The sequence below is a fragment of the Athene noctua genome, chromosome 1 (genome assembly GCF_965140245.1).
Source record: "Athene noctua chromosome 1, bAthNoc1.hap1.1, whole genome shotgun sequence".
In the NCBI taxonomy this organism is placed as follows: Eukaryota; Metazoa; Chordata; class Aves; order Strigiformes; family Strigidae; genus Athene; species Athene noctua.
In genome coordinates, this window is record NC_134037.1 from 237,886,171 (window position 1) to 237,902,232 (window position 16,062).

Below are 16,062 nucleotides of genomic sequence, written 5' to 3' on the forward strand. Positions count from 1 at the left end.
TAGCCTGTGAAAAAAATAGGCATTCTTATGTATCTCAGATAACCTCTTGAGGTTACATTCTCCCTCAACAATAAATGCAAGAACCTAGGCAAATAGCATAGTCTAACTTCTAGATCAATAGTCAATCCTACCCACACTCATTTGGAAACTAGAAATCCTCTTTCTTTCAAATTTTAAAATTACTTTTCTGTATTTATAGTTCATTCGTGACAGTACCTTCAAAGAGATTCCACTGACGTTTTACAGTAAGTTCATTTTAAATATTTCCAGATGGTTTTGCAATTGCTTTTTAAATGTTGCCAATTCTGATCTTGAATTGAAGATCTTTTTTCAATCAAAAAGAAAGTAATTTATGGGAAAGTAAGATGTGCCAATGAAGCACAGGAAGAGAAAGACTCAAAGTAGAATGTTTCTGACTGTTGTGCTACTGTATGTACTTTTTTCCCTCTCCAGATGTGTGACAGGAAACTCTGAAGTAAGCTGTTCAAACTCTTTGGGATAGGCAAGATACATATGGAAGAGATTGTTTTTCAGTTTTTAGCCAAGGTTCAGTGCTTGGTGCATAGTAGAGTTGTACTGCTGTCATGTCCCGATTTCATGGGATGAAAACTCAGATTCGCTGATTCACAGGTCAAGATTAAGGTGAAATGACACCAGGGAATCTTCCGTTCACAAAACTCAATTTTTCATTCACTCACAGCAGATATTTGACATGAAACCTTGTCAGTAATATTTGCATTCTCTGCAACAGGCATTAAACTTACACCAACTAGTGGCAGATCTTACAACATACCCCGCTAAACCTTAAACATGCCCAAGCAAGCCTTGCCTTATATGTGGACATACAGACTAAGAATGGGAGAGAAAATGGAGAGAGGAAGGGAGAGAAAGACAAAAAGGAAGATTTCGCCAGTCCTGGTTCCACTGTTGGTCCAGCCAGCCTGGGTCCAGTTCTGGAGAGGCACAGCCACCCACGCTTTGACTTGTGCCCTTTTATAATTCCTTGCCCCTCCCTTGGGAGGTCATCTGGACTTGTGAGTTTAATTAGGCATCATGCACAGTTTGCACTTCTAGAATTCTCCTTGGTTTTGGTACATGCACAGTTTATACCTCCAGATTCTTCTGGAAATGAGTCGGTGGGCTTGGGAGTCTTTGGGGAGTTACTTCCCCCTCCCTGCAGGTGTGACCATTGTTTGACCATTCCTTTTGGCACATGCATCGTGAAAATGGCTTCTCTATTGGGTCTTAGAGTCTCTACTGGGTCTAAGAGTCACTTAAGATAGAGAGGTTCAGCCTCCAAAAAGTGTGGTCCCACCTCTGCAGGACAGCTGCTTCTTGCTGTGCCTCCCTGACTACCTGCACAGCCCCACTGTTTCCACAGAAATAATTTCCTTTGTGAAAGTTCTTTACCAGATGGTTGAGACATTAACTATGGTTTAATCAGACCATCACAACTGCCTCTCTCTCCAAGACATAGCACTATACTGTACTGACTCTTCAAGATGTAGCTTTTATGAAACTCTGCAATGAGATGCTTTCTTTTTCAAAAATACTTCCAGTGGGACAGACTGTAACTGTTTCCCATATGTGGAAATATGAGGCTTGTATGGGAGGTAGTTGTTCTGACCATTTTCTCTTTAGGGAGCAAATGTAAAAAAGGAACATTTTTTTTGTTCTCTTGTAGCCTGTCTCAGGGTTTGCATTTAGTTTCTGCATATAAAGTAGAATCTGTTGAAGAAAACTGTTAGAAGACAAAGATCCTGATGAAGCTTTGGCTTGTGAGGGAATATGAATTTAGGCGGATAGTTAAATTCCTATAGGATTCTACCCACATTTCTCAGTAAAAATGGAGATCATCACATTAGGCTTTTGAAAACTGAGAATAGACACATTGAAGTTAAGACTCTTGGAACAAAAAATGGAATAGTTTATCTTGCTGGCAAGTTGAATATGCGTCAACAGTGTGCCTTGGCAGCCAAAAGGGCCAACCATGTCCTGGGCTGCATCAAGCACAGCATAGCTAGCCAGTCAAGGGAGGCGACTGTCCCACTCTACAGTCACTGTTGCAGCCCCACCTCAAGTATTGTGTGCAGTTTTGGGTGCCTAAATATTAGAAGGACATCACACTATTAGAGTGTGTCCAGGAGATTGTAACCAAGATGGTGAAAGGTCCCAAGGGCAAAACTTATTAGGAGCAGATGAGATCACTTGGTTTGTTCAGCTTAGAGAAAAGAAGGTTGAGGGTTGACCTCATCACCGTCTGCAAATTCCTTAAGGGGAATAGCAGAGGGGGAGGTGCTGATCTGAGTAAATTTCCTTGACAGAGGAAATGGTATGAAGCTGTGTCAGGGGATGTTCAGACTGTACATTAGGAAAAGGTTCTTCACTGAGAGGGTGGTTGGTCACTGGAACAGGTTCCTGAGGGAAGTGGCCATGGCACCAAGCCTGTCAGAGTTCAAGGAGTGTCTAGATGACACTCTTAGTCATATGGTTTAGTTTTAGGTAATCTGTGAGGAACAGAAAGTTGGACTCAGTTATCCTTATGGGTCCCTTCTAATTTGAGATAATCTATGATTCTACCTCCCATAGCCACTGAGAGTAGCATGAGAAGTAATGCTTGTGAACCGAAGCAAAGGAGGTCAATATCAGATATCAAGAAAGTTGTTATTGTTGACTTAGTTGAATACGGGAATGGGAAGGCTGGGACCTCTACCAGTGAAGGCTTCTTACCAGTGAATGGATATGCATCAAATAACTATCTGTGAGATATGTTCAGTGAATACTTAAACCTGTCTTAGGTGTATAAAGGGACAGCTTGATCTTCCAAGGGCACTACAGGCATGCTCTTCATGATATTCTATCAAGTGTGAGATCAGTTCTGAATGTCAGAGAATTTCCTCTGTTTAACAGGTCAGCTCCCTAATGATAAGGGCAAGATTTGAATTTACAATATTTCAGAGAATTGTGCAAATCTGCATGTGGGAATTGTATGAGCCATTATTATTATGTACCTTACATTGTTAAGGGTTTCATGACCAGTGGGTTTCATGAGGCATGAACAAAGGCAAATAACATGCCAGCAGACTCCGTCTGCAAGTGACCCATGTACACCATAATTTAGTAAGTGGAACTAAGATCCATACTCTAGATGCTTTTAAGTTACTTTTCCATCCATTAATATCTGTAATTTTATCCACATTCTTGGACCAGACTAAATCTAACTGATCATTACCATAAAGAAACTGTAAGAATGGAATGTGTTTTATATTCCATTTTCTATACTTTCAGAAATTAACATAATTGAAAGCAACGTCCAGCCCATCATCAAAAAGGAAGGTAAATGAGGCCCTTAGAATATATATTTCTGTATATGTTCATATACATATACAGTATATATATTGTATATATTTCTTTAACAGGGTGAATTTGTACATAAGTCCAGGACATTCAGCACTTTGCTAGAAAAGCAAAGATACAAATATTGCAGTTAGAACTGACTGAAATATATTAAGATTTCCCACAGTTCTTCTCCCCAAATGGATTTTCTCCTTTTTCTATGAGCATTTAAAAAAGATTTTAAAAATAATGGTTTTTTAATTTCTTTTAAATTCCCCCAATATTACTATACTTTCAATAAAAACATTTATCTTTTTTGTTTAATTAAACCAGTTATTTTTAAAAATTATATATATATTAGTATACTTTGAAGAAGAAAAAAATAAGTTTGTTTTTCTATAATTTTCAATCAGTTCTAAATACCAATATCTGTCAGATGCCTGGAAAGGCGTGTTAGCCAAACTTTATTTTTCAATTTCTTGAGACAAAAGCATGACTTAAAAATTAGTGGTGGGACTGAAAAGAACAAAAAGTAGGCTGGAAATGTCAAAATCACTTCTGATTCATAACTAAAACACACATTGATTTCACTAGTCCAGGTACACTGTTAATTTGGTCCAGTTTCCTATTGAAATAAAAATGCTCAAAGGAAATCTGGTTGAGCTCAGCTGAGAAGAAAGGCAGTTAAAAATGTCTTGCAAAAATTTTACCCAGACTGTTTAATCATTCTTTCTGGGGGGACTTCCTCCCAGCAGAAGTGACATGAACCTGCTTTTTCAGCAGCTTGTCTGTGCTTCATCTCATTTAGGATTAGACACCGTCTAGCATATATGCTGATCTCTGTTGCCTAGTCTCTATCATTAAATCAGATCCACAGAGCACTATAAATGGATAGACGATTCTATGTAGTAATTAATCCAAGATATTTTAGAAATCTTCCTATGATATAGGTCAATCCCTCTCTGAAAGTACCTATGTAACTTACCTCTGTAAGTACCTATACCTTCTTCTATGTTAAATCTAGAGACAGGACAAATACATATACATAACTTACATGATGTTTAGAAGTTGAAAGCTATCTGAAACAAAACCCTTTTTTATAGAAAAAATGAAATGTCTGAGCACTTCTATAGTCAAATGAACAACTGTTATTCACCGGAGAGAGAAAAAATGTAAAGTTTGTAAGTACTGAAGAGTTAATCCTTTCCATTGCCAGTACAGTGTTTCTGCTTTGGGACACCAGGGAATGATCTTTGGCCAGTACAGCCTTCCTGCTGATGATTCAGAAATAGATTAAATCAAGCCAATTCTGGCCCTTCTGAGCTTGCTAGTAGTAACAGTAAGTGAGTGGCAGCTTTCATCAAAACCACATAAGCCCACAATGTTCTGTAGAAAAAAGTTGGCAAAGCTGCATGTTAATTTTCACAGCACGTCAGGAAGTTCTAGCAGATCATGATGAAAAGGAGGTTTCAGTACAAAAAGAAAAACCACCACCACGCCCCCAAGTTTAGGGATGATGTCTACCCTTTCCTGTCTCAGTGTTTTCTACTTGAGTTGTTCTTCCATTGTCCATACACAGGCAAGTTAAAGGGATCTAAAGAATCAAAACTGATGGAAACCCAAATCTTAATGGATTAAATGTTCAAAGGATTGATCCTAGACTAGGCAGTAGGGCAAACTATGGCATTACCTTTTGTTTTGTGTACACCTGCTACATCAATCACATAGGAAGGTACAATAATTTAGAAATCTAAAAAAAATTTAAAGGATTTATAAACATTCATAAATATGCCTCTGACGTTTTCATTAATATTCATCACCTGTATCAATGTGTTTTGGTATTTAATGGATTCTCAACATGCAGAAATGTGTCTAAATTTAAAACAGAAGCAAGTGAATGAATCTGTAAGATTGCTTCTTTAAAATATTTATAAATGTTTTTCAGCCAGACTTATTAGAAAAAAAAAAAAAAAAAAAGTAGTAATGGTTTGTTTGGCTATTTAAAACTCAGAGTAGATGAATAGAGCTCTATAATAACTGGGCATCATTATGACCCTATCATATCACCTCATCTGCAGCAAATAAATGAATTATTGAGTTCTGAAGTCTAACTTATACAATCATCTTCTGCTTCAAAAGCAAATCAAAACATATGCTTGGATTTGTTACTACTGAAGGACTAGTTAGCCTGAATTGCACTGTTTTCAACAATTAACACTGGGCAGACATATTAAAAATCTATTGTTAAATCCTGATCAGTAATTTAAAAAAAAAGAAATCTATGCAGCATTGACTTCTACATAAATTCACATAAAGAAAGGTTCTTAGGGGATTTTTAAGTAAAGTGAGAGTAATGGACTTTATAAGTTTCTAACTCTGAACAGGGAATAAAGGAAGGGTGTGCTTCAGCAACTTCTTAAGGAGAAGATGTTGCTGTAATACTTGTAACAGAAGAACAACGTTATTCCTCTTAACTGGTGGCATCAGTGGTATGTTCCTAATTTTTTTATTATCTGTTCCTCCAGCCTGTCAGACAGATATATTTGGATCAGTGTACAGGGATTGCACAGGATTAAAGGTTTGTTTAGGCCATTGAATTCAAGATCATCTCTCCCATGTAACTCAATGAATGACAGATATCCTTACAGCCATTCCATCTGATCTCTGAAGTTTATTTATTTTTTTCTTTAAGCTGGGTGACTACTGGCCGAAAAGAAAACCAAATAAGAAGTGCCCAAAACACCAGATAAACAAGTTTCCAAAAACACCAAATAAATAAAAAAAAAATCCCAAATGACAAGGAAATTCTGATTGAAAGACTTAGTTTCTTCTTGGATATCTATACATTTGGTAGGAAAAAAAACGCCAAACTTTTCTCTATATAGTTCTTTTCTAAAACTTCACACAATAGTTTGAATGCTGATCGCTAGGAGAGCAATAGCTATAAGATTCCAGAATTCCACAGGCTTCTTTCCAATATATAGAGAGGAAGGCTTCCTTTCAGCTGCTGAGGATCTGTTTTTTTCCTGAGACTTGTCAACAGATGTTAAAAAGATCAGATATATGAAAACAATTGTACATAGGAAGTGTACAATAGGATCTAAATTTGAGATGGCAGAGGAAGAATTGCAAGATTGTCCAGCATTGATGCAAATGGCTTCTCAGATTTAAAAAATCCTCCATTAGAGTCATCTGGTTTATTTAGGTTAGGGGGGAATAATACTAGCTTCATCTTAGCTCCATGGAATTCTATAAATATTTTTATGACTATTTGTAACCTGTTGTTTTTTTCCTGTGTCACAGACCCATCTATCACACAGCTCACTAAATTAATTGAAGGGGAACCTGAGTTCAAAATAGTCAGGGAAGGGGAGACAATAACTAAAGTGATTCATGGAGGTTGGTATGCTTTCAGCAACTCAATTTATATTAGTTAATTTGAAACATACACTATTCCCAATCAGCTTCTACTTAACGTATGTGATTCATGCCACACGTTAGACAACTGTTCTAACAAGACCCTCTGGAAGTGTTGGAATTATATTGCATAATTTCATTTCACTTATGTATTTCAAAGAAAATGGGGGTTTTGCCTAGCTGTGACCCGTATCTACAGTTAAGACAGTGCTAGAAATGCTCTACATGCTGACATAATATCTGTCTTAGTTAAGAATTATTTGCTGGTTGTTGTCCTGGAATCAAAAATGCAGTATGTGATTCTATGATAGAAAGGCAGTTTTATCAGACAGAGGTAAACTTTGCCTTCTGCTTTGCTAGGGGCATTGAGAAGGTCACATCTAGGGTGCTTTTAAAGGAAAAACAGCATGTGGCCATCGTAACTTTGGAGGAAGCTTTGGTCTCCTCTGAACATTTTTAATTTTTGTAAAATGTGCTATGGTATTTTCTTGTGTGCTTCAGTAAATTTCAGAATCCCCAAACCAGTACTTGTAACACTATTCATCACTTGATTGATATCTTGAATTTTAAAATCCTTGTAGAACCAATTATTAAAACATACACCAAAATTATTGATGGGCGACCTGTGGAAGTGACAGAGAAAAAAGTAACAGAAGAAAGAATTATTCAAGGTAAATTATGCTGAGCTATTCATACTTAGTAAAGTTTACCATTATGTACAACAGTAACACATCTTAAGTTCTGTCCTAATGCCTAAACTGCATTTCCTGGAGAGAAATGGCTAAACTGTATATCCTGGAGAGATGATTTTTCCCTAATGCTTCCCACTGACAATGTATGGTTCAAATTCTGGCTATGTGTGCTACACACACATACACAGAAATGCCAACAGTATTTTAACAACATGAGAAACAATGAAAACTTTTTTTTTTTCTTTTTAATGTATTGCAAAGTGTCTGCTTTTGCAAGCTTCTTTCTACTATTTCAGGATGAGACTGCTTCTATTGCATTTTTTTAGACTGGTTTGCTTTAGAAAGACTTTTTTTTTTTTTTTCCTTGAATTTTTGGGTTGTATATCTCCAGGTAGGTTGCATTTGACCAAAGATAGACCTTCATTGTGTACATACCTTCTTTTGCATGTCATCCCAGGCTCCCTTGACAATCGTTTTAGAAAAAGAACTTCTCTGTTCCTCTGTAAGAGGGGGCCTTGACTGATCTGACATCCACAAGTTAGACATTTGTATTCAGCTAATATAAGATAAAGTTAATGTGCATCTGTGTCCCTTAGTCTTCTACTACAGTAACTTTCGAATTCTTTGGCCAATTTCAATTATATTTGACCTACTACAGAGATATTGTGGAGTACAACATCACAAATTCTTTGCTAAAACATTTTGATCCCCTTGGTTAAATATCAGTTTAAATGCTGCCATTAAAATTCTGTCAGTCAGAGCAATTGTAAGGGAAAGACAGTGTTATACAAGCACACTGACTTAGCTAAAAGTCTTAATATTTAGTTTATTTAGAAAATCTTAAAAATCAATTTACAAAGTAATTCAAGCAAGAGAGAAATAGAGAACCAGACTTAAGCAAGTCTCATACAATTATTTACTGTAATGAAAATAACTGAATTGAAAACCTTGGTGGTTTCTGAATAAAACTGGGACTATTTTACAACACAAATTTTCTGGGGAAAAAAGTAATACACCATTTTCTCATTTCTGAAATTCAGATTTCACTAATATCCCACTTAAAATGGTCAATGTAATGTAAAATGCCAGTATTTCAGACCTCATATTTCCTTCTCTTCCCTCTGTAGTAGAAACTGATAAAGAATCTCAAATGTTAAAATGATTCATAGCAGTAATAAAAGCAACAACATCTATTTACAACAGTGAATCCAGACTCTTTTTGCACTTAGAAAATACCTGTTCCATGACCTAATACAACAAAGTGTTTAAAACTGTCTTACTTCAAGAATATGAGCAGATATTTACTGTAAGTATGTTAAATTTAAGTACTTTCCTAAATAGCTCCAAATACTACTTGTAACCCTCTTTCAGTTTAGTTTGAGACACAGTAAAAGACAAAATTATCATAAAAGCAGTTTAAAGCATGTTAACCATGGAACCATACTAAGCATCAAACAGGAAGAAAAAACCCTTAAAACGCAATCCTGTTATATCCAATTAAAGTCACTGTCTTACACATCTTTTTTCCAGGTCCTGAAATCAAATATACCAGAATTACTGCAGGTGGAACAGACAATGAAGAGAAGTTAAAGAAGTTACTTGAAGAAGGTTAGTATCCTTCTTTTCTTTCCTTACTTTAATAAAAACTAATCTAAAAATATATTACTGAAGTAATTACTGAATGGCTACTCCATGCTTTCAGCAAAAATGCTCATACTGCAAAATCATACCCAGATTAAAACTCAGAAGCTGAAAAATGTCCAAATCTAACATTGTGGTTTGATTTTCACATTTCAGTCGGCTCCAGAGTTGAGGCTGCTTGGATCTAATATGTAGTATGCTACATTCATAATAAAATACTGTGTTTTCAGAGTTTACATGGAATTTAATACCATAACAGATTTTGTAATTCAACAAAATGCTATGACAGGATTAATTCAATAATATGCTGTTAAAGGTTTGTCAAATGTTTTCTGCAAATCAATTTTTTGCCATAACCTGTATCCTATCAGAGGTTACCAAGGTGACCAAATTTATTGAAGGTGATGGTCATTTACTTGAAGACGAAGAAATCAAAAGACTTCTGCAGGGAGGTAATTCAGTGTATTATAACTAACCTTTTTGCAACAGGTCATGATAACTGAAACCCCTCTCAGATATATTGATCTCAACATTTTAAAGACTGACATAGAGGAAGTATAATTACAATGGGAGAAAAAATAGAATGCCATATATGAAGTGCCAGATGTCTGTGAAATGGAAATAAGTACCGAAGTTTGATTAATCATTTTTTTATTATATTGATCATGAAAAAAAATTGTTTGTTTTTTTTCAGTCTTTAAAAAGTTGTCTAATTAAAACTCAGGGGAGCAATGAAGATTTATTCCACTAGTTGTGAGCTCTTCAGAAAATTTAAATCTGTGAAAAACACTTATGAAGCAGAAAGTATTGTAATAGGCCAAATTCATCTTACTTATCAGTTCTTCAGAAATGAATATTCATTGCCCTCAAGTTAATAATTAAAGGCATGTTTAGCATCATTCTTTCAATGCTTACAGGTGATGGATATCAAGGCATTAACTTTAAATCTCCTCAAATGTAGCATTCCAATGAATGGTTTTCTTTCCTTCTTGCTCTCTTAATTCTAACAGTTTTGGCAATATATAACCAGTAGCTGTAGCAAACTGGTAAAAGAACTTGTGCTTATGAAATTAATCTGTCTATGAATTTGGAATGTTCTCTGCTTAATGTAGATTAGAAAACCTATCTATAATAGCAATGGGGAATGAAAAAAGAGAATTCAAGTGTTGTGTTTTTAGTAAATGTTTGTGTAAACCTGAGACAGAAGCTCAAGAATATGTATGAATGTTTCTCTTGGCATAAATTGACTGAAGCCACTTCATTTTATGTTCACTTTTTAGTAAGTTACAAACATGAATACCAGTGAAGTAGCTTACAGCTAGCTGTGTGTTCACTGAACTAAATCCTGTAGTCCTTCAAAAGCACTACTCTGTGCATGGGACTTAAACTCCAGATGAGTAAAAAATTTAGAGATGGCTGAACAGCTTTCCACCAAATAAAACCACGACAGATGATAATACATAGTCTTAGAGAAAAGCCAAGATATGGCTATGCACTGTTGACTGTATTTCTTCCATTTTAAACATCTAAATTTTAGTTTTACAAATCTAAGCCAGGATTTGCCTATAATCATTGGAGAGAAATAGGAACTTCCAGAGGGTTTTTCATCTTGTCTTAAGTGTCCCAGCCATGTGAAAAGAGTTGCTCTCTGAAGATGCTTGTTTCAGTGTTGAATATTTGAAAAGAAGGTTGAAAATTGAAGAAATTATAGCAAGAAAATCCCTCCCTATACTGAACTATGTTCTACTGGTGTCAACCAGGCAATGAAGAGCAGGATCAAACTTTATCTGTGGAACTGTTCAAAATTCTTGTGACAGGTCTGATGCCAGAATCCAAAAATTACTATTGTAATCATAATCATCTTTAGTTACAGAGATATACAATTAAATAGACATAATCTGTAGAGATACATCTTACAGTGACACTATAAGTGTATGGAAAAGAGCTAAATCATTTATCTGTAGTAAATCTGTAATTCTCTTGAATTCTTACTATTTTTCCTTGCTATTATATGTTAGTTTGCATAAGCATCCTGCTTTACGGAATGGACCAAATAGACAGATATTCTCTTGTTTTAATTTGATTTTCTCTATCTTTTCCATGATTTATCCAGTCAGCTACCCTTGGCTGCCATGATAATACCTTACCATATGTTTAGCCAATAAAACCAGATACACATGTAGCTTTATGGCTGTTGGTGATAATGGTGATAATGCTTTATGGCCCTCTTGTCTACATCAAATTATTTCTGTTTTACTGAAAATTTCCTAAACATTTAAATCCAAGTCCAGTCACAAATGAATGTATTATCACTGTCTAAAGTAAAACAATTATTTTGTATAGGCTATAATTCTACTTGTACAATATCCAGCACTGCTTATTACAATTGGCAGTCTTTGCTGAAACAACACTTCAAGCAAAGATTGCAACGAATGTCCCTCAGCTGTACAAAAGGAATCACCTGTGGCAGGGCCAAGGAAATCAGCAGGACCTTACAGCATGGATAACATGGTGGTCTGCATACACCTACACTCCCAAAATTATGTTGTTTCTACTGAAGGCTCCTAGCATATGGAAAAATGCTATACCAGATTTAACTCATTTGTTTTTGATGCTTACCATAGCTGGAACTGAGTACACCAAGGTTACTAAAGTAATTGAGGGAGAGCCACAGATTATCGAGAGAGAAATCAAGAAAGTCCATCTGGAAGGTTAGTTTGTCTAAAATTCCAGTATCACTAGGACTTGCTTTGTCTGAAGTGATCATTCCAGGTGGGGTTTTGTAGTATTTATTCACAAAAATTACTAAGGTCTGAATCCAGTACTTTAACAAGAACAAATTTAAAATTAGTTAGGAAAAGAATTCTGTTGCAGACAATGCAGAGAAAAATGTTGAGGCTTATCTTGTAGCTAAAATAACTAAAAGATTTGGCAAACATAGTAGACAAGAGGAAATGTTTAACCACAAAGCCTAGGTTAAAACATTTGAAGGAACACGCACCATAAGAATTGCCTTTTCCTTAAGCAGCACATCCCGAAGAAGACCACGTGAGTTATTTTTAACTTGGTTATTTCTTGTCAGTGTTAATATGATCTGTTGATGTGAGGGGTTCTCAACCTGGTGAAGGGGGTGTAGGGTGGAGGGAGTATAACCCTGTGGTTGAGTAAATATCTCACAGGGTCTTGGAATTTCTTTACCCTTATCCTATTGTTAAATGAAGGAAACACTTGGGTTTGAAAGAGCTGAATGGTGTTGAGGTCTGAAATGAGTCTCTTAAGGAAGCCAAATACAATTCACCCTGACTTTATACCAGGAATTTTTTCTTCAGGTTTAACAATTATTTTTTAATTATTTTTGTACGAATTTAAGTAGCTTGTTTAGGGTTTCTTTTGTATTTGTAGTATGTCCTTTTCCAATTCTAATTCTAGTAATGCAGAATAAGTTATTCTGTTAGCCTTTGAGCTACATTCATAGGAAAAATTATTATGGCTTGTGGAGAATGAAGTTAAATAAATATATTTCTACTTTTTAAATTTTGAAGTTTATGCTACGTACTGAATGTATACCGTCGTGTTTGTATTACTTCGATGTTGAGCAGTACGAGGCATGCAGGGAAGTCAACTATTGCCTGAAAATGACAGATGTGATCTTCGACCATGAGGTTTGCCTGAAAGCGTAGGTGTATGGGCAGCATATAACTATGGAAAGCATACTTTGGATGGACCAATGTCTGTCCTTGTCAGTGCAGTGCAGATCTTGAAATTTTCTATCACCACACTGGTGCAGATAGCCAGTGTTTAACCTCAGCTGTAATGAGATGAAGCCTGTACCTCAGGGCTATGCATTCGTATACTCTGTACCTCAGGATGAAAAGACAATGACTTCATCCGATTAAGCAAAGATGTAAAAAAGGAAAAAATACCACAATAACATTTCTGTGACAGTGACAGAACAATTATTTCTTATGCTCGTGGAATGTTTTTCTTTCCAATGAGGAGACATCTGGTTTAAAAAATGTCTCAAGGTTTGATGAGAAAGAGGAAAATGTGTCCATAGTTTCACTGAGTAGGTATTTTGGAAAATAGATATACCTGCTAATGAGAGTGGTACCTATCAATAGTCCTTGCTCTACTCTACACTTTAAAACAGAAGTCTCTGAGAAAATTAACTGAACTCTAAATGTGGAATCATACTGTGGACTCACAATTCAGTTACACATCAAGACCCAAACACATCTGGAAATGTGGCCAACATCTTGTGATGTTTGAGTTTCAAGAACATAACTTATAAATGATTTCTGAAGTAATGTCTGTGTAGCAGACCTCGATATCCTCTGCCAATAGCTGAGACTGAGACCCAGTCTGGACATTAACCTGAGCTTGTACATTGCTGGCAGTGTCAGATGGTGTTTGCTGAATGAAGAGCATGGGCAAAACATCCTGGCACCTGCCTACATCACATATCGTTTGTAAGAGATTAGTGTGAATAATAGATTAATACATACTGTTAAAGTGTAAAAGTACTTTTGAAATGTTTGTAAGATTTGATGGATGATTGCACGTAACAGAAGTGGGTGAATTGTATTATAAGCATTCGTGTTACAGGTGATTAAGTCAACATGCTAATAGCACAAAATTCTTAATTTACCAAAAAACTAAAAGAACAAACTTCACAAGTCAGCAATGGGTTTTCAGCATTTCTAATGAGTTTTAATTCAAAGGCTCTTACAAATCACTTCTGATAGCAATGTTTTTGTTTTCTAGAAGCACCTGTACGGAAAGTACAACCAACCAGGAGAACACAAGGTAAAAGCAAAACATATGTTTAAACATTTTAACATGCATCAAATATTATGTTAAAAGTCAGGAGGGAAAAAAATACCCTTAAGAAAACTAAGTTCAAAAGGAGAGTTGCATTTATGCTTTAAAAAAAAAAAAAGAAAAAGACAAAGCTTTGTGTTGTTAATTACTAGGTTTCTAGATTTTTTCCTTATATATATTTCTATCTGAAAATGACTTAGATTAGATGTGTTGGTCAAACAGTGGTTTAGATTAGAATAAAGCCATCAAAGTGAGATCTGAATCTGGAATCTAACATTGTGAAAATGGCACTGTGGGATTTCCCACCATAGGATTTGTGACTCACTGATTCTACATTATTTTGATCCATTAAGAAGCTGAGAGATCATTGTAATTTCCTAGCTGCCAGCACAAGAGTGAAAGATTAAGCATCAGGCTTCTTTCTTCACATATCTGTTTCACAAGTACATACAGTATATAGTGTGACTACATTATATATAATTATAGGTAATAATTATGGTTCTTTTTTCCATTTTTTCAGGGGGAACAGCAAGAAGGAGGACAAGACTGGCTTATCCCTAAAAGCTTTCCAAGACAGAAATTCCACAGAATTACAAATTAACAGCATGGTCTTTGAGAGGAAGATAAACCAGTTTTTTAAAAAGATGAGAACATTAGAAAATGACGTTGTTTTGATAACATAATGTAAACTGAACCATGAATCCACAAAAAAATGTGAAGCTGCAGATACTCACTGCTAACACAGTGCTCACCCGGAGTAGTCGTCTATTTGGGGTGCTTTAACTGCTCTTGATGGTAAGCACTATGCAGGGTGGGATCCTGGAACTGCTGCAGAACATCTGTAGAACCAGGATTCCTTCTTATGATGGCTAGTAAGTGTTTGCAGGATTGGATTCAAAAAGAGCAGGGAACATTACAGAGTGTATTTTTTTATTATTATTATTTCCAATAAATAAGAAATATAAATAAAATTAGAACATTTCTAGAAAAAAATTACTTCAGGTGACTTTTAGAGTAATCTAAGGAAATATGAGATGTTGACATAGCACTTTTGGTTCAGTAGTATTGTATGCTTTTTATAAGTCAAAAATTCATTACATGTTTAGTGTCATAATGACATCAGTAATATTACCCTTTCTAAACAAATATGCCTTATACTAAATGTATTCTTTTTTTGTTCTACATTGCATATCCAAATGCCTTTTAGTAACGTGGCTCATAGAAGCTCTTAAAAAGAAAAAAGCAAACATGAACAACTTGAACTGTATTTGAGATCATGTTGACTTCTTTATTTATAAGAAAAATCATTCCCATTAAAGGAATATTATACCAATACATATACTGAGATTCTAAAGTGTTTTCCCACTTTTCCCTAAATGTGTCTTTTGATTATTAAAGTGGATTATAAAAGGGATAAATAAAATCTATGTAAACAGTTAACAGCATGGAAGAAGGTTTTACAAAAATGAGGCTAAGTCTGAAAAGTTTTTTATCAAAACATGCTTTGTTAATGACTGGTACTAATGTGGAGTTTTCTGTAAATTATGTTAATTTTATAACTCTAGTTTTGTATTCATAAAAGTTGTTTACCTTTATTAACAAAAGTTGGATAACAATTACTCATGAAATAGAAAAAATGTCTTCAAAGTGCCTTGATTCTGCAGACCAAAGTTTCAGAGGAGTTATCTAATGTGCTTTTATACTTCTCTTTTGAAACAAATACTCAATAAAGGATTTGGATAAACTGTGCTTGCTTTCATTAATAAATACTTTGTGAATAGTAAAGTAAATTCTAAATATTCTGAAGCATTTAGTGTAGTTTTTAGGTAAAAAATGTGCTTTCACAAAAACAAACTGATGCTTCTCTTTCTCACTTAGCGCTTTCTCCTGGCAAAACTGACTGCATGTGGCTTGGATGGGCACACTCTTTGCTGGGTAAAAAACTATCTGGATGGCAAGGCCCAAAGAGTTGTGGTGAACGGAGTTAAATCCAGTTGTTGGCTGGTCACAAGTGGTGTCCCCCAGGGCTCGGTTTTGGGGCCACTCCTGTTTAACATCTTTATTGATGATCTAGACGAGGGGATTGAGTTCACCCTCAGTCAGTTTGCAGATGACACCCAGCTGGGTGGGAGTGTTGATCTGCTCGAGGGTAGGG

The 16,062-nt window shown here is 35.5% G+C and overlaps 1 protein-coding gene across 14 annotated transcripts in view; it reads left to right on the forward strand.

The window, feature by feature from the left end:
• POSTN (periostin) overlaps positions 1 to 15,656 on the forward strand; it is a 39,777-nt gene extending 24,121 nt beyond the window's left edge. Inside the window, exons 16-24 of one of the 14 annotated variants that reach the window (XM_074913878.1) lie at positions 200 to 245; positions 3,289 to 3,336; positions 6,640 to 6,735; positions 7,335 to 7,424; positions 8,976 to 9,053; positions 9,458 to 9,538; positions 11,711 to 11,797; positions 13,851 to 13,892; positions 14,428 to 15,656. In XM_074913878.1, coding sequence (XP_074769979.1) covers positions 200 to 245; positions 3,289 to 3,336; positions 6,640 to 6,735; positions 7,335 to 7,424; positions 8,976 to 9,053; positions 9,458 to 9,538; positions 11,711 to 11,797; positions 13,851 to 13,892; positions 14,428 to 14,468 — 609 coding nt within the window. In that variant the 3' untranslated portion in view covers positions 14,469 to 15,656. The remainder of the gene's footprint in view (positions 1 to 199; positions 246 to 3,288; positions 3,337 to 6,639; positions 6,736 to 7,334; positions 7,425 to 8,975; positions 9,054 to 9,457; positions 9,539 to 11,710; positions 11,798 to 13,850; positions 13,893 to 14,427) is intronic. The other 13 variants (XM_074913895.1, XM_074913905.1, XM_074913917.1 and 10 more) reach the window with 13 other exon arrangements.
• The last annotated feature ends 406 nt before the right edge of the window (positions 15,657 to 16,062 follow it).